We start from the raw sequence: 22,964 nt of genomic DNA, 5'->3' as shown, positions 1-22,964 counted from the left end.
GTCATTGTTTTTTGTTGAGATCCTATTATCACCACATGCTATTTTTTGTCATGTGGATTGTGGTGTTTCTTGGTTAGTAGCATTTTACTACTCAGTTTATGGTTCCCACCAACTAATTTCGAAAAGAAACAAAATATTTTTGTTTCAGGTACTTTTTATTGTAATTATAATAAATGAATCTGATTGGATAGCTCATAATTATATATTTTCTAAACTTTTCCTTTTCAATTCACACTATAGTTAGGAGGAAGGGAATAAATAAGAAAATTAAGAACCACATATAGATAATAACAAATAAGCAATTGTATTTTATTTTAAGCAGAAATAACTGGTTGTTCAAATAGCTTAACTGCTAGTGATTTTGTAGTTGAAAAACAAAGCTACCTTCATATTATAAGTTTTTCAACAAATTTTGAATTTAGTAAGGAATAGACTTGACAGAGGTTGTTACTTGCCTTTAATAACTTTCATATTTTACTATCTATCATCGATTTGTTTTATCTATAAAAATAATTAGTTTTAAAAGTAAAAGTTTTTTGTATTAATTTTGCAAAAATGTGTTGCATACAACTTCACAAGTAACTAAACATTTAAATTAGTTCAATTTTTGTTAAGGCCATCAGGGGAGGAAAGATTTTGCAGAATTTTAAACAAGTTGCTTTTTTGTATATTTGTCAGCCATAGGTTTTGATTTTGCAGCATTCAACTCCGAGAGTTTTCAAAGCCATCATTAGGATCCCTACGCCATCAGTCCACATTTTTATTAGTTTTATACTTTTGGGTTTGCTGTTGTACAAGTAATGAAATCAATTCAGTAGTTAAGGCTTATTACAGACTGCAATCTTTTTGGCTAAGTTTTTTTAAAACGAGGTTACTATAGCTTGAATAAACTAGCTTGTTTAGGCTAAAAAATGTTAGCCTGTGATAAGTAAAAATTTTGACCTAAATAGTAACCTTTTTTTAGAAAACTTAGCCTAGAAAGTCTTAGCCCAAAAAGATAGCAGTCTTATTACAGTTTATTAAACCAAAAAAACACTTAAAATATTTGGTCCTAGGACCTAATGCTCAAAGAACCTTTTAATTATCAAGTTGTACTTCTGGACAAGACGTTATATTACATTCAAGTAAAATATGGCGACCGTAACCCAGATATCTTTTAAAGGCATGAGGGGTAGTAAGTTTATATTTTTAGAATATGATTTCATTTTATGGAGTTTTAATTAAGCTACAATTTGCTTTTTACAGATTTTTAAAATTTATGATAGTTTTTGAGATATAGCAGATCAAAGTTGTAGGCAACAATAGGTTCCTTATAGAAGGTGCAAATTAAAATGGCAAAAAACTAGAAACCACTAAAGATCTATTTTCTCCTTTGTTTTTGAAAAAAATTCATCAAACTTTTAGGAAATGTTTCTTTCATTATTTGGAAAATATAATGGAAAGAAATTTTAAAATATTCAGAAAATAAAAATTTATGAAAAATAATTAAAAAAAACGTTTTTTGTTTTTTTTTAATGAAATTTTTTTAATATATTTTTTTTTAATTCTTAAAGGCAAAATCTTAATTTTTCAAGAAAATTTCTTGAAATTTAGAGGTATTTGTCTCAAAAAACATAGGAAAAGATAGGTTTTTAGTGAAATATATATTTTTTGCAGTTTTAGTTTGCACCTCCCTTACAGAACCTATTGTTGCTTCCAACTTTGACCTGCTGTATCCAAGAATTATTTTAAATTTTTGAAACCTGTAAAAATCAAATTGTGCCTAAGTCCAGGGTTGCTTAAAAACTTGTAATTCGGAAAAACCTAGGATTTGACCATTTAGGTTTAAAAAAAAAACCTGGAGTTTGAGAAATTTTGAAAAAAACCTAGAATTTTGATCAAAAATTACTAAAAATACCTAGAATTTTAAACAACTTTTTTATGTTCAGTAGTAAAATTTTGATTTGGTATGAAAAATCTATCATACTGATAAAATTGTCATCATAAAACCCAAATTTTGATCAAAAGACATAATTAAGGCCATATGAGGGGTTTGCCATGTTTTTTTTACAAGTTGATCTTATTTTATAGAGTTTTTTCTAAGCTTCAAGATGCTTTTTATTGTCTTGAAAAATTCAAATTATTTTTTGAGATATGACCAGTCAAAGTCGGGCCACATAATAGTTTCCCTTTAGGAAGGTAAAACTAAAACTCTGAAAAAAGACTATTTTATTCAAAATCTATCTCCTACATTTTTCAAGCAATTTTTTCAAACTTTCACAGTCTAAACTTTTAAAAGTAACAAAAAAACGTTACTTTGGAATTAAAAAACACTTTTTTTTAATTTTTATGATAAAACTTTTATTTTTTGTAAATTATTAAAATTCATAAGTAACATTTTATTCCTTTTAATATAAGGAACATTTCCTAAAAATTTGAAAAAAGATTGCTTGAAAAATTAAGGAGGAGATAGATTTTTGATGAATTTTAAAATTTCAAAGAAAATTGACCCTAAAAAAATTGCAGTCTATACGTTTGTATTGGAAACATTTTACAAAAATAAAATGTCTCAAAAGTTAAAAGATATTTTTGAATTCTATAAAAAATGACTTGTAGTTTGTATTAAAAGCTTTCATATAAAAGCCAAAGTTAATTTTTGTAAAAAATATGTTGGACCCCCCTATGGCCTTAAAGTAGCTGAACAGTATCTTCTCAATGTTTTATAGTTCTTAACACTGTTTTTAATGTTTTAATATTAAATTTATATACATACCTTTTTAACGTTTTACTTAACTTTTAACAAAAAATAGACCTAAAACATATATTTTAAAATATTTTGAGAAAAAAAATTGGTTTTAGGAACTTTCTCATTTTGAAAACTAGATGATTGACACACACTTGGGATAGCTCAAGTTGTTTAAAGTTTTTTTTTATTGTCAGGCTATTTTGAACCACTTGCCTTTTAACCTAAAATATTTTTATATATATTTCAGTTCTTAATTCCAGTTTATTTAAAATATCAAGTTCCAGGTTTTCCAAAGCTTTGAATTACCAGATCATTTAGCCACCTTGTATTATGGTATTTAAGCTTGATTAAAACTAATTTTGATTATTGAATTCAGTATTTTTCCCTCTTGTTTTCTTACTAATTTAAGCTAGTTTTTGGTAATTTAGACTAGTTTTTTCCTTAAAAGAGTTGCAACCCCAAAACTTTTTTTTAATTGTTTGCCACAATTTTTTATTACTCTAAATTTTTATAAAAGTTTTATGTCCCTATTATGAAAAACTTAATAGAAGTAAATTACTTGAAAATGAAGGAGATGTATTTTTAGTAATTTTTCTAAAGTTTAGAGAAAAATATATTTTTTTTTATATGGTAGTATTTGTTTTTTTTTTAAGCTGGTGATACCTCAATTTGTTTTTTGTTTTGTAAAAAGCATCTGTTAGTAAATACTTTAGCTTTCAAATAAAAGTCAATGTGAATTCTTGTAAAAAAAATTCAAGTACTCTCTATGGCATTAAGCTCTACAATTACAAAATGCTATAACTCAAAAGTTTCTCTAAAATTAGTAAAAAGTAAAAAGTAGTGTTTAACTTGGTAAACAGATACCGAGTAGTATCATACTGTGAAAAAATGTTAAACTCCCAATGGCCCTAGTTTTTTTTTTTATAGCTAATGAAAAAGATCTATACATATATTTTCAAAATTTAAAAGTAGTAACAACTATGTCAAAATTTTACTATTAAAGTTAGGTTTTTCTTATTGGAAGCAAAACAAAGATAAATTTTAGAATCCTAAATATACTAAAATAATTTATTCCATGTTTTCCAAAATTAAACAATTTGATTAAGTTATGCAATTCCTTCTTTAGGAGCAATAATTAGTCAGAAATTGAAAAGTAAATGGGTAATTAAATAGTTTTAAGAAAAGATAATAACAAAAATGAGGTAATTTTTTAAGTTTGTACCAGAGGCAATTATGAAAATAAGTTTTGAAAACCATGCATTATACTTATGGAAGTTAATATTTCACCATATATAAATGAGATTATACATAATAAAATTTTTGGAAAAAAAGTGGATAATGTCAGGTATGTTCACAGCAAAAAATCAAAAAAGTCATTTAACTTTGAACCAATGATGACATTCTACAATAAAAAGGTGCCTTGAAATTTATTGTATATTTTAAAATGTTATTTTGTCTATAATACTAAATAATAACTAATTAACTTTTTAATTTTTGAAGCATGTAAGCCTCTTTTTTTTACTATAAGTTTTTATTATCAAGTTATTTAGTCTTGAAGTTTTGATTTGGATAGTAATCAAATATTGTAAACTACTTTTATTTTTTAATTTATAATGTACACACTTTAAGGGCATATGGGGATAAACACTTTTTTCTCAATTTGATCTTATATTATATAGTTTTTATTGAGCCACAAGATGCTTTATACAAATTTTAAAAAATTGTAATGATTTTTGAGATATGTCAAAGATAATAACAAAGTTTAAAAAAAAAGTGCTTTTTAAAGGTTAAAAAAAAGTTTTAAAATATAGCTGGTAAAGCTGGAGCCAACAACAGGTTTTTTTTATGGGAGGCGCAAATTAAAACAACAAATAACTAGAAATCACTAAAAATCTAACTTCGCCTACATTGAGATAACTTCGTTAAATTTTCAGGAAATCTTCCTGGTAATATTTAGAAAATTGTGTCAGAACAAAATTATAAAAAATAGAAATGATAACTGCTTTGTTGTTTATTTTTAATATGAAATTTTTTTTATTATTATTCCTTGCGACTGAGTTTTTTTAATATTACAAGGAACATTTCCTGAAAATTTAAGGTAGTTATCTCAAAAAATGTAGGAGAAGATAGAATTTTAGTGGAATAGTCTATTTTGGCCGTTTTAGTTTGCGCCTCCCATAAGGAACCTATTGTTGCCTCCAGCTTTACCAGCTATATTTTAAAACTTTTTTTTTAACCTTTAAAAAGCATCTTGTAGCATAGGAAACACTATATAAAATAAGATCAAATTGTGAAAAAAATGTTAACTCCCCTATGTCCCTAATATACTTTGGTTGTAATATAAGCACAACTTTTTTTGTAACCTTAATGACAATGACATACCTTTATTTTGCTGTTTTAAATATGTGTACAAAAACATATAGGAAAGTTCAATTTACTTAATTTTTTTTTCATACATTTCACACACAAGATTGCGACACAGGCTAGTTTTTATTTTTAAAAACTGTAGATAATTTAAATTTTTTGTAAATTAAAAAAAAAATTGTTTTTTTTTCGCAAAACTCAGGGTATTTTTTATAAATAGTAAAATTGTATATAGTTTATTTTTCAAGTAATATTTTTTTTTACTTTTTAGATATTTTTAGGTATTAAAACTTTATTAAGTCCATAGGGTTTAATGAACTTTTAAACAAAATAAAACTAACTTTAAAGACATTTTATTTAATTAAAAGTAGTTTTTCCTGTTTTTTAATTAAAGTTACTTTTTGGTTTTAAGGGTACAAGGTTGGAGAGCATGATAGGTTTTTTAAAGAAGTGCAAAGTTTCAAAAAAACAATTTCACTATTAGTCTACTTTCCTATATATTCTTAAGCAATTTTACTAAATACCATACCATTTAATGTAAAAGTTTTTTAAACTGTAGGTAAAAATGTTACCTTGAAATTTAAGGTTAGACTTTTATAAGATATTTAGGAAATGATAGAATTTTAGTAATTTGAATAAAAAAAAAAATCATGAGTAAAATTTTTGTTCATATATTTATATGATTTTTTTTACTGAGCTGACTAAATATCGAAAGTTAATTAATAATGTTATGTTTTGTAAAAAGTGCATTTTAGTAGAAAACTTCAGCTATAAGTTATATATAAAAAATAAGGTTACTAAATGCCTTTTGTAGTAATTTTTTTCATTTTTGGTCATACTTTTTTCACATATACTAATGCTGACGGAAGGTTGTTTTTTGTCACCTAGACTGGCTATTTTGCTTAAAATAGTTCCAAACCTGAATTATTTGATTAAATTTATAAGTTATTTACTTATAAATTTTTTTGTAAGTTTTTTGACTGACTTAATATTTTTGTTTCATATATGTATATTTTTAATTTTTAACCAACTATTTTTAGTTTTCAGATATAATTTTTTGTGAATTTTTTAAGCTGCAATTCAAGCATCATGTATAATTCACATCCGTGTTAGTAATTTTTGTTTTTTTATTTTTAACTGCTTTTTTATTGTCAGTTTTTTTGACTTTTTTTGTAGTTTTAAATGTGAACTAAGTTGGTGATAAGGAAAATAATAATATTTATAATCCATTAAAACTTAATTTTTAAGTTGAATTTATTAGTTTTTGTTTAAACCAAATACTCAAGTTCAATATACATTGTATATATGGTATTATAAAGTTGTTTTTGTCAATAAGTATATTTATTTTTTTATAAAAAAATTTATATCATAAAACTCAGTTACTATAAGATATATAAAAAAAATGAATTGACTCTTTTAAGAATATGTATTATTTAACAATGAATTTATTCTTTCAAGAATTTATTTTACAAACTAAGTTTCAGTCAAAGACCTTGTCGTGCTTAATTGAATCTTATTCAATATATTTAAACATATATTTTGAATAAGATTTATTTAAGCACTGACGAGGTCTTTGACTGAAACATAGTTTGTAAAATAAATTCTTGAAAGAATAAATTCATTATTTCTCCTCCAGTAGTTGAGATCTCTCTATTTGTTTTCTTAAAACCAAAACGTATAATATAGTAGTATAACTTTGAATTACATTTAAGATGCATTAATTTTCCTATTTAAGGGCATAGGGGGAGGTCCACATTGATTTTTACAAGTAGTTCTTATTTTATAGAGTTTTATCAGAGCTATCAGACATTTTTAACCGCTTAAAAAATTCAAAGTATTATTTAAGATATGAGCGATCAAAGTCAGTGACCTCAGTAGGTTCCTAATGGAAGGCGCAAACTTAAAATGCAAAAAAAGACCATTTCACTAAAAATCTATCTCCTCCTTCAATTTTTAAGCAATCTTCTATAAATTTTTACAGAAAGTGTGTTACTAAATTTTAAAGAGATTGAATGCAGGAGTTTTGTTATTTTTGAAAAATAAAATTTTTATTAAAAAAAACTACCTATTTTTTTTAGTTTTTTTTATGTAAAATTTTTTAATATTTTCAAAATTTAAACATTCAAAGTCTTCTAAATTATAAAAGGAACGTTTCCTGAAAGTTTGAGGTCTCTAGCTCAAAAAATGAAGGAGGAGATAGATTTTTAGTGATGTTTTAAATTTTGGAGAAAATTGACTCAAAAAATTTGCGGTCCATACGTTTGTATTGGAAACTTTTTATAAAAATTACAATATCTCAAAAATTAAATAAGATTTTTAATTCTATAAAAACTGGCTTGTAGTTTGTACTTTAAGCTTTCATTTAAGATATAATGTTGTTTTTAGTAAACAAAAATGTCGGACCCCCCTATGCCCTCCTATGTAGTTAACTGAGCAAAATTTTCAATTATCATGTGAAAATAATATTTTTTAAATAAAATTTTAATGATTTAACTTACTACTACATTTTTTTAACTTGAGTATTTACAGCATCGCACACCAAAAACCCAGCCACAGCCCACATGAGAATATTTGTTGGCAACATCAACACCAGTGTAGTTGGCAGAGGCATGTTGCAGAACATATTCTGTAAATATGGGATCATCATTGGTTTGTTTTGATTGTATTGATATATTAATCTAATTATCTGTTGTTTAACACCAGTGTAGTTATTATGCTACAAAATATTTTCTGTAAATATGGGATCATCATTTGTTGTTTTGATTTTATTGATATATTTATTTAATTATCTGATGTTTAAGACCAGTGTAGTTGGTATGTTGCAAAACATATTTTCTAAGTATGGCATTATTATTGGTTAGGTTTGGTTATATTTCCACTCAAGTAGTTGATTTTGTTTAAAACAATTGTAGTTGATAGAAGTATGTTGCAAAACATTTTAATCTATTCATGTAAATGTTACTGGTAAGAAATTTCAAAAGAAATGTATCATTTTTTTTCATTGCAATTTAATTGTTTTGAGTTGTTAACTTTAAAAAAATGATTGCGTATAGTGAACATTATGCATTGGCTAGGTTGTGAACATTTGTAGACATTTTTTTGTTCTGTATTTATGATGTTGGTAAAATATATTTATTTTACTGAAACCAATGTTAAAATTTAAGATTTTAATCGTTTTTATTTCTAATGAAGAAGTAGTAGTTTTATCTTTATTTTCTGAAATAATGAAAGTCTAATTTTTTTTGGATAGAAATTATTAAGTTTAATTAAATGCATTTTCAATATTTTTCGAACTTGAGGGCATAGGAAGGTCCAATTTTTTTTTTTCCAAAAAAAAGTATAAGTATAAACTACAAGCCAGTTTTTATAGAGTAAAAAAGTTTACTTTGTTTTTGAAACAGACGTTTTTGTAAAAAAAAATCCAATTCAAATGCATGGATGGCAAGTTTTTCAGAGTCAGTTTTCTCAAAAGTTTAAAAATTCACTAAAACATATTTCCTCCTTTATTTTTTGAGCTAGAGACCTCAAATTTTTAAGAAAACATTCCTTTTATAATTTGAAAGACTATTAATGTTGGGTTTTTTATAAGTTGAAAACTAAAAGTTTTAGATTAAAAAAACAAAATATAGGTTTTATTTAAAAAAAAAGTTCTTACATTAAACCAATTTCAATATTATTAATGGACTTTACAATTTTTTAAAGATTGCTTTAAAAATGAAGGGAGAGATAGATTTTAATTAAAATAGTTTTTAGTTTGCACCTTCCATTTAGAACCTAATGACGTCACCGACTTTGATCGCTTATTTTTTAAAAAGTAGTTTGAATTTTGTTAAGTGGTATAAACGTCTAATAGCTCATATTTAACTCTACAAAATTAGATCAATTTGTAAAAGTCAAGGTGAACCCCCATATGCCCAAAAAAAATGATATTTTTATAATTTTCTTAGCTTATGAATTACTGTTTATAAATATGAAGTAGATTGAATAAATTTTTTTAAATGTGTTTCAAAATTAAATCTAGTTTTATAGCAAATGAAATAATAAACAAGAATTTTTGTAATTTCCAGTTTTACTTTTTTTTTTAATAAAAACCTCTTTCCAACAATTTTCAAATACAAATGGCACAATTAATGTTTTTTACATTGCTTAAAACTAACATCTCAAACAATGTTTGCTTTTTTTAAGTTCAGATAATAAGTAACAATAATAATCAGGTAAACAAAAAGTACATCTTTATTTATTTAAATATCAATACGTAATCAATCCACATAGTGTTTGTGTTTGTTGAATTCAATGATATTAATCTTAATAAATAGCTGTTTGTTTATTTAATTTAAACTCATATTAATTTCAGGTATTTCAATTCACAGAGGATTTGCATTTGTTGAATTCAACAATGTCCAGTCTGCTAGAAGGGCTGCTGAGTGTGAGAACAAAACTTACATTGGTGCACAAATGGCAGGTACCTTATTATTCACAATTACTTACAGGGTTGCCAATGAAACCTGGAGAAATCTAGAATTTGAGAATTAAAAAAAAACCTGGAAACCTTTGAATTTATTAAATTTTATTTAAAAAAAAAGAATTTTGAACAAATATCACTTGAAAGTTTAAATTTTGACCACAAAACGTTTAATTTTAAACACCTGGAGAAAATTTTGAAAAGCTGAAGAAAATTTGCCAAAAATATTAATAAACAATTATTGGCAATCCTGTACTTATTTTTCATACTAACAAATCTAAGACTTTAAAAGTTATGGTTTTTTTTTATAATGAATATTTTTAGCAGTGGTAATTTTTGTGCTACATTTCTAATTTGACAACTTTACTTAATAAGAATAAAACACTCAAAACATGACTCATCAATTTATACAATGGATTTTAACTGTGGTGATAATGAAACCAACAAAAGTCAAAAGTACTTCAAAGTTTTTTGGTTCTCATTGTCAGCCCAGCAAATAAAAAACTTCACATCAATATTAATTATTAAGTTGAAGTTTTTGCTGCTATATAATTTTAAAAGCAGTAATATTTAAATTAGATTCTATTTGAATAAGCTTTGTAGTTTAAAAATCCGTTTAGTTGTTAACTAGTAACTGCTAAAGCTAATAATAAGTATTTTTTAACCATAGTATCGTTTCTAAATTATTATAAACTATTTATTATCAAAATTTTACATCAGCTCTTCTTAAACTAGGTATTAATACAAGAACCATGGTGTTAGAACAAATTAGTATATTTCAAAAATTAATATAATTTTGATACTTTTTTAGATGTCAATATTGCGGCTGAACCAAAACCTCATCATAAGTAAGTATTATTTGATTTCATAAATTTTTACGTTTTTAAATGCTTCTTACTTATAAAATTCTGATTCGTGTTTAATGGCTTTAAAAGTTAATTGTTTTTATTAATTTACAACAGGTCTGGCGATGAAAGTACTGGAAATTTGTGAGTTTTTCATAATTGTTTTAAATTAAATAATGAACTTTTGAAAATAAGTTTATTATACTATAATAAGTTTTGTTTGTTTTATTATAAAATGTTTTTAATATCAGTTATCTGTGTTTTAACTTAATTTTGAATGTTTACACATAAAAACTCTTTTTAAGTACTTAATTTTAAATCAATCAAGAAGCTGTTCGAAAAAATAAAAATATATGTTTTTTAATTTTTTACAACTTTGTGTTTGTATTTACTAGTAAAAATTTTAAACAAGAATAAACAACAGAAACCATTATTTTTTATAATATTTAATAGCTATTACAAAACGTTATTTACTTATCATTAACATGATATCAGTTTAATTTATATAAACTTCAATAATGTCAAATAAACTGCATATCGATTGCTAATTTTAATTAAGGAAGTCTAATAAATGAGGAAATTGTTGTAATTAAATTATTAACTTCCTAATAAACTTCACCATCAATAAATATGAACTTTATTTTTATAAAACTCACTTTGTTTTTATTTGATGGTTTTAATTTATTTTATTAATTTATAGTATGAATTATTGTTTTCTACTTGCTAGAAGGAATTTTTTTTAAATGTTAACAATTTGTAAAAATAAATTTAAGCTATAATAGCTGGTCCATAAAATGTTGATAATCGGTCAGTTATGTTTTGTAACTGTAAGTAGTTTAATTTGCAATTTTGTTTATTCATAGTTTACGTTGTTTTGGTTCTGCTAAGAAATGTAAGAATTTAAAACTGTTCAATATGTAAGAAATAAATATAACAATAATTAAGTTTTTGTTTTTATTTATTAAGAAATGTTTTTCCTAAAATCAAACCTATAGTATATGTTTCTTTAACTTAAACTTGCAATATTGTTAATAATTTAATGACTAATTACCTTTATGCTTCGCTGTAAATGTTAAACAATTGATGTTTAAATAACTAGCCAATAGAGTTTAACTATTACTTATAAAAAGCGAAAAGTTTTTATAGTAAAATGTAGCTTTGTGTTACATTACTAATATTTTTTTTAATTTACATCTAAGGATAAGATATTAACTTTTACACTATTAATGATTGATTGCTTTTGAATCATATAGTAACATTACTAGAAAACTGAAAATCTCTAACACAATAAAATATTCTTTTCATTTTGTAACGTAATTTAACATGTAATATAAGATTAAATTAGGAAAATAAATTCATTTGATTGATTTTTTCTTAGAAATCCTGAATCAAGTGCTGTTTCTTTTTACGAGTTATACACTGAACGATAAAAAAATAGTTTAAATCGTAAACATCAATTTTTCAATATATGAATTTTCATTTATCTTAATTTTTACTAGCTGGTGTTTCAGCTTTTTAAGTATGTTTACCATACAAACATTCTAGTTTTACGGTATTTCATTATAAGCCTAATTGATTTAAATAAGCTTTACACTTTATCTCTAATATTTAAAAGAAAAGCCAATGTAACCTTATTTGTAGACCCCATTGAACCTGTAATTTGACAATTCATGCTAAAAGGCTTGTAATTTGGGATACTTTAAATTAAATCAAAACTCTATAAGACCTATAGTTTTTGAACAAAAGTAACTACAAAACCTATTTAAACAGTTTTTACATCTTAAGAAGTAAAGTTTAAATTTGACACAAAAAATCTATCATATAGATAAAAAAAAATTATATCATCAATTTTTTTTTGAAAAAAAGAATTTAAAGTTGCTTTTTATAGCATCTTTCCAATGTTGTAACGGTTCTTAACACTGTTTTTAACCTAAAACTTGACATCAAACTAAGAATAGACCCAAAACCGTCTACTTCCAAAATCCTGGAAGAAATTTCTCAAAAACCAGTGGCAACCCTGGTGATAGCAAAGACTCCCTATAAAATATAAATTTCTGCTAATAAAATTTTCTGTGAATTTCTTTTAAAAGTAATTAATAAAAAGAACGAGGTAAACAGTTTAATTCTTTACCAGTTCCGCAACATCTCCGCAGCAAAACAACCATAGAAACAATCAGCAATCGAACAACAAGAACAGAAACTTCAACAAGGTAACAAGTTTATTTAATTTAAACAATGTAAAGATGATTACAGTCCTAGTAAAACAGTATAATAATTATACAGGTCGCTAGCGGCAGAGTGGCTAAAAACAACAGTAATGTGAACAGAAACATCAAGAAATTGGCGTCCACTGCTAAAGTTACTGTGGGTTTAAGTTTGAAATATTTATTTTTTTATCTTTTTTTGTCTGAGGCTAAAAATATTATGAAACTAAAACAATTGTAATATTTGCTAAAGTAACTGTTGGTTTGCAATGGCTTAACATACCAAAAATATAAAACTGCTGGGAAGACATTTTATCATTCAGACACATTTATTTTTCAATAAATGAAATTTAATTAAATATTTTTTAATAAATACTAAGAAACTAACACAATTGTAATATTTGCTAAAGTAACTGTTGGTTTGCAATGTGATAATGTGTTAATATATCATAAATGTAAAACTGCTGGGAAAAGATTACCATATTTTTGTCCCTTCATTAAAAATTTCAATAAGATTGTACTTTCAAGTGAAATATTCACTAAGTATTTCATTAATTAAATTAAAAACTTTAATTTTTTCTCTTTAGTTACTGAAATTTTAGTTGTTTTTGTTACATATAACCAAAAACTTTCAGGTCTGTAAAACATTAATATGATAAGATATCTCTGCATTGAGTTAACATTCTTAATTATCTGTTAGATTTCTAACCATTGTTTAAACTACTCTATATTTATTTTATATATTTTGCCTTTATACTGTTTATATTAGTTGATAAGTGTAATTGATTTTCAGTTTGTTCACAATAACAGTGATTGTGACAAATGAATATTTGAAGCTTTTATTAAAACAGAGTTATTAAAATTAAGCAGATTTTTACATTTTCTTACGGTTCAAAAAAAGTTTATATACAATTATTGTGTACATAAGTAAATTTTAAAGTAAATAATCTAAAAGTTATGTTACATACATCTTCTAATTTGTTATTTAAAAATATATTAACTTTAAAGTTTACCTTATGAATAAAGTTCTAGACTAAATATCACCTATAAGTTCAGCAACTGCTAAATTAGCTCCCGTGTTGAAATAAACTATTAGTGAATTTCAACAAAGTAATTTAATTAAACTGGAAAGTGAATTTGATCAAGTTTAAATGTTAATTCAATAAACAAACTCAAGTTCTCAATAAACATTGACATTTTAGTGCATCGTTTTCGTAATGTAGCTTTATATAACTAATTTTGTCACTTTTTTAATTTGCTCTATCATTAATTTTATGAACTATTTTTAAACAACTTTCACACAGAACTTTACTAAACTTATCTTAACTTATTTTTCACGAATAAAATAAAACACGTTTTTTTATTGTTCTTGAAAAAAACTCTAAGAGTATAAAGTAATTTTTTTTTTATCTTAAACCTGTGCCTAATAAAGTATACTTTTCTCACAAATATTAAACACCAAATAATATTTAAGTTAAGCTCAGAACTAAAAAAGTCCAAGTATTTTTAAGTTTTAAGATAACACTTTAAAGTGATAGTTTGTTGTGTCAAAAAACCTATGTTTTCTCTGATTTTCTATAAAGCAATGGGTAAAAAGTTAATAATAGTTTGTAATAAAAATTTATGCAATAAAATTTTTAGTAAATAGCGCACTCTACATGTATTTGTATATTTTAGCTTAAACTACTTGACTTATGAATTAATTCTTTCAAGAATTTATTTTTCAAACTAATTTTCGGTCAAAGACCTCGTCAGTGCTTAAATAAATCTAAAAAGATATGTGACAGTCGTGGAAAATAAGTCATACTTGACTTATGCAAAAGTAGAGCTACTCCAAATTATTGAACACAGTTCAGTTCTGTTGTATTTTTTTTAGCAAATACAAAACTTTAAACAAATACCTCTGCACAGAGTCTCATTTAAAGCAGTAGTCAATTTGTATTTTAACTATTTTTGACTCAATTATTTTTACAGAGCCTCAAAGTATCTGCAGTGGTCAATTTACGCGATATAAAGAAGGAGTTGCTGCAAATTCGCGAGAGGGTCGACAGCTTGATAAACGTTATTGAAGATAGCAACGATATGGCTGTTGAGTTCGAATCCGTGCACAATGGTAATGGGAACAGTAGTTCTACTAGTTAGTATTTGTTATATTTGCTTAGTACTATATTTAAGTCTATAATTAAGAAAACAATAAGTGAAATTTGATTCTAATATGGTGCAATATGTTAGTAGAAATTCAAGTTCAGCTAGTGAGATTTTTTTTTATAATACATATTTATGTTATGTTTGAATCTGTTCATGCTGGTAAGAGAATTTCAAATTTAGCTAGTGATTTTTTTATTTTAAGTGTTGTTTGTTTTTCTAAAGTTTGTATAAAAGCTTTAGTATTACGTATAGTTTGTGTTCAATGGTGGTTTTAAAAATAAGAGGTTGTTTTTGTATATATAAAACATTTTAGTAAATTCTATTTGATGGCGTAAATAACCCAAGCTAAGTTTATCTTGTAGTTTAAGAAAATTAAGTTGATATTTATGTTTTATAATTCAAGCCAAAATAAACTATGGTTCACATTTAATTTTCAATAAAGCTTATCTCTAAATAGTTGTAATGGTTTTCATAGTTCATGACTAATATAATATATAGTTTATTCCAAAAGCTTATGTGATGTCTTTAAGTAATAAAGCCAATGTTAAAACAACTCTTTATAAAAATTTTTGCTTAATCCATAATTAACATTTTTATAAAGTTTTTATTAAATATTATGTAGACGCCTAAAGTTTAATGTTTTAATATAGACATAAACATTTTTTTTTTGTTTTATATACATAGGTATAATTAAGCTGATGAATCCGCTGGAATTGTTAAAATAAAAAGTTTTGTCAATAAATTTTTCAACAGAGGGTAATTGTTTAAATCTTTTTTTTCTTACAAAGAGTATTTAAGAAACCTCTAAAAAATATTGCCTTGTTTATTTACGTTCTTGATCATGACAATTTTGGTTCTAATATTTTCACAAACAGTTACTTCTATTACCTTTTTTCTATTTGAATTTAAGTTATTTATTATTAATTATTTTCTGTGTGTGCAAAATATAAGCCTCTAACTATAATTGGGTTCGTTTTATTTTAGGCAAGTTCTTGATATTGTGTATATTTTTGTTACATAAGTTAGAAACAAAATGTTCAGTTGAAATTAAAGTGTTTCTAATTGGATAACTGTTGCTTTATAGCAAATTGTAAACCACACATTATTTTACTACAAACCACAATAAAATTGTATTTTGCACGTGTGTATATAACATTGTAATATTTATTTACAAAAGTTATATTGTTATCACAGTAATATAATTGTAGATTACATTTTAGTTTTCCTTTTGTTGTATATTGTTCTATGTGTATTAATAAGTGTACTGTTGTTGTATGTACATATTAATAAATTTAATTTTCTATCAAAGTTATTTGAAAGTGGATGTAACCAAATAAGTATTATTCCTTTTTAACTTCTGGATAATAACAGTTTACTTTGAAACATTTTGGTGAGGTCGAATGTCCATACTTTAATTAGAAGTGTTTTTTATAATGTTTTATCATATTGATATTAGTAATATAAGAACTACAAGTAAAACTTATTATTGTGTAAAGATTTTACTTTTACTGTATTTAAACATGTTTACTAAACTAAACATAACTTGGAATTTAGTTTAGTTGATAATAAAAAAACTTGAATACTACTTGCAACGGCAAGTTGAGATATTTATAAAGTCAGTTTAGCAAGCCGTTTCAATTCGCGCAGTAAATAATTCTAATGACGCTTGAATACCGGATTTGCTCGAGTTTGTTTACTTTAATTTTAATGTGTTTGATAGTAAACTTTATCTATTTAGTTTCAGCATTAGTTCTCAAACTGTATGTTGTCATGTAGTGATTTTTAAGTAAATTGTTTTATTGAAAAATTTGTTCAAAGTTAAACAATAAATCTAAGGTTAACTTTTAAAAATCACTGAAAAACTTAGCATAATAAAGGTTATGTACATCTTGGGATTGTTACATAAAAACCACATTAATTAAAAAAAAAGTTACCATAAAACTTTCTCAAAGTAATGTTATGCAATTTAATAAGAATAATTATAATAAAGTTTCTAACTACTAAATTCTTAAACTTTTGATTGAAACATACCTTGGCATTATACAACAAATTGTTGTAATAAACAAGTTAAGCATAAAGTATAGCAATTGAATTTAAAGTTTTAGAATTGTATTAGTTAATTTTTTTCCAACTAAAGCAATTCAGGTAATTTAAGTTTAAATTATTTAATATGTGTTGTGAAAAATTTATTATAACAATAACTACCAGCCGAAAACAAAGTCAAATGCAGGCCACTTATATTTAAATACTAACTTGTATTAAAATCTCACCACAAAGCAATACTTACTGTAATAACCGGTATTAGACTAATCCCTTTTACCATAAAGCCGGCATATTCTGTTTATGACGTCATAATAACACGATCGTTGCGTCAAACGTGAAGCGGATTAGTTACTTAACTAACTACAAAGTTATAATGTGTAGTAAAGATTATATTGGATCAAAATGTGTAGTGGTCAGTATTGTAATAATAATTTAATTGAGTGATTGGTGTTCTCTTTAAGTTTTGATGTTTATAACAGTAATTTTTTTTGCTGGAAAATTATTAGTAAGAAAATGCAATAAGTTAGTAAGATTTATTTTTCAATGTCTTGAAAGTTTATAAATAATTGATTTTAATTTGTAATAACATTTCAAAATAACTATTTTGGTTGTTTAAAGATGAGAAAAGTGAATAAATATCACAATGTTTTCTAAACAGTCAAGTTGTTAAAAAATTAGTATAAAATACATAAAATCTTTGGTTTTATTTATCGTTTTTTACTTGATAACTTTGTCAATACAAGTTTGGTTTAGTTATTTTATATTAAAGTATAAAACTTCAACAAATATTTTTTACTTAAAAATATAAATTTTGTTAAAGCTTTTAATATGTTCCAAAACCTTTTACTTAGACTAACTAAATACTAAACTAAAGTTTGTTCAAGTTTAAACCGTAGTATAAGTTAAAATTCGCAATGAGTAACAGTAATCCAAAACTAATCCACACTACGAACATGCTTGTTAATATGTTGATACAAAATCCACAATTATTACAATACTAGTCCGAAATTACCGTAAAGCTTTTATCTCTTGTGATGTCATAATACCGGTTGTATGCAAGTTAGCTATAGCAGAATATTAGTTGTTTAACTTTGTGTTAACTAGCTGTAATGTTTTAACTTGAAATTTTATAAAACGAATACTAATGCTCGTTTCTTGTATTGAATTTATTCTCATGTTTTTTGGTTTGAATATAATTTATGCTTTGTTCTTGATGTTATTTAGTTTCAAAATTGGTTTAGCCGTTAGTCTTAAATTATAACTTGTAATTATAATTTACCTATTTTTACTTAACTTAGTTTTTTAAGCTTACAACAATAATGTTTTCTTTAAAAAGTAAAATTGTGTTTAACTAATTTACAGTTGTTATCTTAAATTTGAGGAATAGAATATTTTCTATAACTTGTAAAGGTTTCAAATGTTTGAGTTTAAATAGTCACTAAATCTGACTAGAGTAATAAAAAGTAATAATTAAAAATAAAATGTATTAGAATTTACAACTGCATAACACCCTTGTTTGTATTAAACATAACAAAGTAATGATTTTTTTTATAAGTTTGCATCAATTTTAGTTTTTAATAGTCACTAAATCTGACTAGAGTAATAAAAAGTAATAACTAAAATTAAAACTTATTAGAATTTACAACTGCACTACATCCTTGTTTGTGGTTTTTATTAAACACAACAAAATAACTTGTTTTTTTCTTATTAAGTTTAACAATTACCACCAGCTTAGCTTTTTAAGTTAATTATAATTTATACAATATTATCACTGTTTTGTTCGAAACCTGACTTTTAATACTTCGTTCAAACTTGTATTTGCTGTATATAAGTATGTTTTATATATTTATATATTTTTTTATAAAAAAGCCAATACTCAAGTTCTTATAACCATTAATAATGGAATAAGAGATAATTCTAACTACAGAAAATCTTAACAAAAATAAATATATTTCGCAAGGTAATTAAAAATGGAACATTTAAAACTACTTTCCTAAAAAATATTTTTGTGGAGACTACAATTTTTATTGAAAAATTAATAAATGAAATAAAGTATTTATATAAAATTGAATAAAATTTGCCCTCAATGGATGAACTTCAAGAGGAGTTTGTTGATTTTTTATATGCCTGGTAGATATATCCTGCAATACTAAAATAATTTCTAGCTTTCACCCATGTTTTACTAATTAGTTAGCAGCCCCCTAAAAATAATAAACTCAAGAGAATTGGGAAACTTTTAACATATCTGACAAATACTCCATACAACAGGTTTACCACAAAAAATCTGGAATTTGACAATTTAGACTAAAAAACTTATATATTGAGAAGTTTCGAAAAAACATAGAGTTATGAACAAAAATTACTAAAAAAATAGAGTTTTAAACAATTTTTACATTTTAAGTACTAACATTTTGATTTTACACTAAATTTTTCAAATATATAAAAAATGTTATCATTATTATTCTTTAATTAAAAAACAGGTGTGTAGTAGCTTTGTATTTTTTAAATGTTTTTATGCTACTTAACACAGTTTCTAACCTCAACTTTAAACTGAAAATAGACCCGAAAACGTGGTCTTTCAAAAATCTGGAAGAAATTTTCAAAAACCAGTGGCAACCCTGAAACAAACAACATTAAAATATATATCCAACAACATTCTATTTATTATTACTTTTTCTTACAACATCTTTTAGCTAAAGAGGAGTTTGTGGAGGAATCAGATATTAGTAATATATGTAAAAAGTACCTCATATATCAGAACTAAATACTTTTACTAATAGTTTAATTATCAACATTTTTTACAGTATCTCAAGCAAAAGAAGAATCTCAAGAAGAATCATAAACTAGTAATATATCTAACTAACTAGCTAACTAATATTCCATACAAATTAACAATAAATAAGTTTTCAACAACGTCTTAATTTATGTTTTTTTTTTCAGTCTCACAAGCAAAAGAGGAGATTCAGGAATCTAATATTTCGTACAAATAAATATTAAGCATACTTTAATAATATTTTATTTAATTTTTATAAAAACAGCTTCTCAAGCAAAAGAGGAGATTCAAGAGGAGTCGGAGATGGTGGAAAGTCTGAGCTTGGAGGAGCAGAAAGAAGTGACGGAGGAAACGGTGAAGGAAGTGGCGGCGACCGAGGAAATGATGAAGGAAGAAATTGTTGAATAAAAAATAAGTGGGAAAATTTTTCTTCAGGGATGATACAGTGTTAGGGCCGCTGTTGGTTGTTATATAATGTGGTTTATTTTGAGTAAATGTTTTTGATAGAAAATCTAAGTTTTAATGAGCAAAAATTTAAGAAAGGAGAGTTTTTATCTTTAATTCAGTTCAACTTATAATATTTTTTTTTTTATTATGCAAAAAAAACAGATTAATTTAAAGGCGTTTTAACCAAAGAATGTTGAGTTTTTAATGATTAGATCTTTTATACATGGTGTAAAACAAAATTGATTTTATTGGTATTAGTTCCTTTTGTCTGAAGTACATTCGAAAACTTGGTGAATAAATGTTATGCTTTTTGTAAGCTTTAGGCTTTATATATGCTAACTAGTAAAAATAATCTGTTTGGAAACAACAAAAATGTGTGTTTGTACCTTTGGAAAATTTTCTGATTGTATAGCAAAGAATCTCCAATTATGAGTATTTATAAATATTAACTTATTTTAGGTATGGTATAGAATTTAGTCATGTATAAAAAAGCTACATTAAACAAGTTTTTTAAATTAAAGATAAATATTTAGTAATTCTTATATGGGATTTTTCACACTTAAAATACAAGTGCTATATTAGTTATTATGAGTTCTAATAAAAGTTTTCATAATTTTTTTTTTTTGGGTTTTGTTTAAAATTTAGTTAGGTATAAAAAGATGAAATCAAACAAGTTTCACAAATTACCAGCTAAGTATAAATAGTTTTTTGATAGAAATTTTCAAACTTAAATTACAAGTCCTATGTTAGCTATCAATGTTTCGACAGAATCAGTTTCAAATTAGCAAAATTTAGTTGCTACTAGGTTTCAAAAACTAATAACTAATAAGTTTTCAAAACTTGCCTACTTTCATTTGAGCAATTATTTTTATTACATGTCCACATTTTATTTATTATTATTATTTTAATTAATTATTATTTATGAGTGATAAACTTGAGTACTTTAAATGAGATACTTTCATTTAAGCTTATATAAAGTTAATAAGCTTATTAAGCTAGAATTTTTCATGTATTCTTTAAAACCCGGTCATGTTTATAAAGGTTAATTTTTCAAGTATAATTAAATGTTAATTGATTGGTTTTTATTTTTCATTATAAGGATAGTGTGAGTTACCAAACAGTAAAAACTATTAAAACAAATCGATAAATATTTTGATAAATTTATAATAAGATACTGTTGTACTAGCAAAATAATTAAATAATGTTTTAAAAAGTTTATATATCCAATGTAAATATTAATCTACTCGTATGGTAATATAAATATGAGACATTTAATAAACATGACTGCTAATTTGCATATTTATTAAATAATTATATAATCTTGTAGACGGTTATTCCATTTGTTCGTTTATTAATTTATTTTGAATACAGTCCAAAATTTCCTTATGGATAATATGCAGTAAAGAGCTTATATGATGCTTTAAACTGTTGATGTTCTCAAGTAAACACATTATATTGATTTTAAAATAGTTAGAATTTTTTTTTTGTCTTTAATTGTTGACAAGTGTTACTTAATTTTAAAAAGCATTTATTTTTTAACTTAAAGTTAGTTTTAAAGTATTTTTTCTTAAATTACTTTAGTATGTATATGAAGTTTTTTTTTATTAGATATTTTTACCAAAATATTGTTAGAACATTGTAATTAAAAATTAAGGTTTTAAATTTTGTAAATTTTCGTTAACTTATTATATATTAAGTAATTTGAAGTTTGCACTAAAGTATTTTTAATTTTACTAGATTATTTATTAAACAGTTATAAAATGTTTCTAAATACTAAAGTTTTGATAAAAATTATTTGTTCCACATTATACCTTGACATTTGAAACATATTAATTGAATATTTAGGTACTTTAATTGAAGTAATTTCTCTTATTTTAGCTCGTTCTTTTTTGTGTGGTATTTTAATAAACTATTTAGTATGTTTGTTATTATTTATTTGTTAAAACTAATGGTCATAATACTTTGAAGAAATTAAAAACTATAAAAAAAATTCTAAATTTTTGTACTTTTTTTTCAGGTTGATGTTACATACAGGGTTGCCACTCGGCCAGGAAATCAGGAAAAGTCAGGAAAAATTTTTTTAAATGACAAAATTCAGGAAAAAATGGGGGGTTTTGAAAAAATGTCAGGAAATTTGAGAACATTTTTAAAAAAAGTCAGATTTGTCAGTTTAAATTTACAAAGTTCCTTGTTAATCAACCAAGCCTTCAAATTGTAAAAAATAATTAAAAGTCCTTTAAAGTCAGAAAAAAATTTTCCTAGAAATTTACGAAAATATATAATTTTATTTCCAATGGATTCACCTAGTATAAATTAGTAAAATATACTTTATAAAACTGCAAAAAAATTCTATTAACATATTGAACAAGCAGATTTTGTAAGCTTTTTAGTATTGATGATCTGTAGCAAGGACACTTCCATAGTGAAACTGTGATATATACACAAAAGTTTATCTAGCAAAATTTTAGAATCAAAATCATAATTTTGTTTGAATAATTGAGTCCTTTATGAAAATATACTTAGTTTGGTATTTTATGTAACAAGTTAATGTGTATACTTTACCTCTTTATAGTTTTTTCAAAGTTGTTTAAATTATAAAATAAGTTATAAGAGAGGTATATACCAAGATTAAGTTTACTTATTTTTTGTAGAGTAACTTAAGTTTATAAAGTAAGTATGAGTATATTTATTTATTACAAATTTTATAGTAAATGATAAGAGGAAATATTTTATACAACAGATATATAGTTTACTTTTTTTACAGTTATTTAAGTATATTCTTTTTAAATTGATTTATAAGTTAAGGATTTTATATTAAAAAGTTTGGGTAGTATTTTATTAAACTAAGTGAACAATTTATATAAGTAAAACTGAATTAGAAATGTCAGGAAAATTTTGGTAAAATGTCAGAAAAAATCAGGAAATTATTCTCAGCTTGATCAGTGGCAACCAT

The 22,964-nt window shown here is 24.3% G+C and overlaps 1 protein-coding gene across 1 annotated transcript; it reads left to right on the top strand.

The window, feature by feature from the left end:
• Window positions 1-6,128: 6,128 nt before the first annotated feature.
• On the top strand, window positions 6,129-20,886 carry LOC145829632 (uncharacterized). The gene is made up of 9 exons (XM_082937481.1): window positions 6,129-6,197; window positions 7,619-7,738; window positions 9,444-9,551; window positions 10,363-10,399; window positions 10,514-10,540; window positions 12,531-12,606; window positions 12,680-12,760; window positions 14,575-14,737; window positions 19,830-20,886. The coding sequence occupies exons 1-9, from the start codon at window positions 6,179-6,181 to the stop codon at window positions 19,970-19,972; spliced, it is 774 nt and encodes a 257-aa protein (XP_082793607.1). The 5' UTR covers window positions 6,129-6,178; the 3' UTR covers window positions 19,973-20,886.
• Window positions 20,887-22,964: the final 2,078 nt, after the last annotated feature.

Source organism: Thalia democratica, chromosome 2 (assembly GCF_965202585.1).
Source record: "Thalia democratica chromosome 2, ktThaDemo2.hap1.1, whole genome shotgun sequence".
Classification (NCBI taxonomy): Eukaryota; Metazoa; Chordata; class Thaliacea; order Salpida; family Salpidae; genus Thalia; species Thalia democratica.
This window is presented reverse-complemented; position numbering and strand designations above follow the sequence as displayed.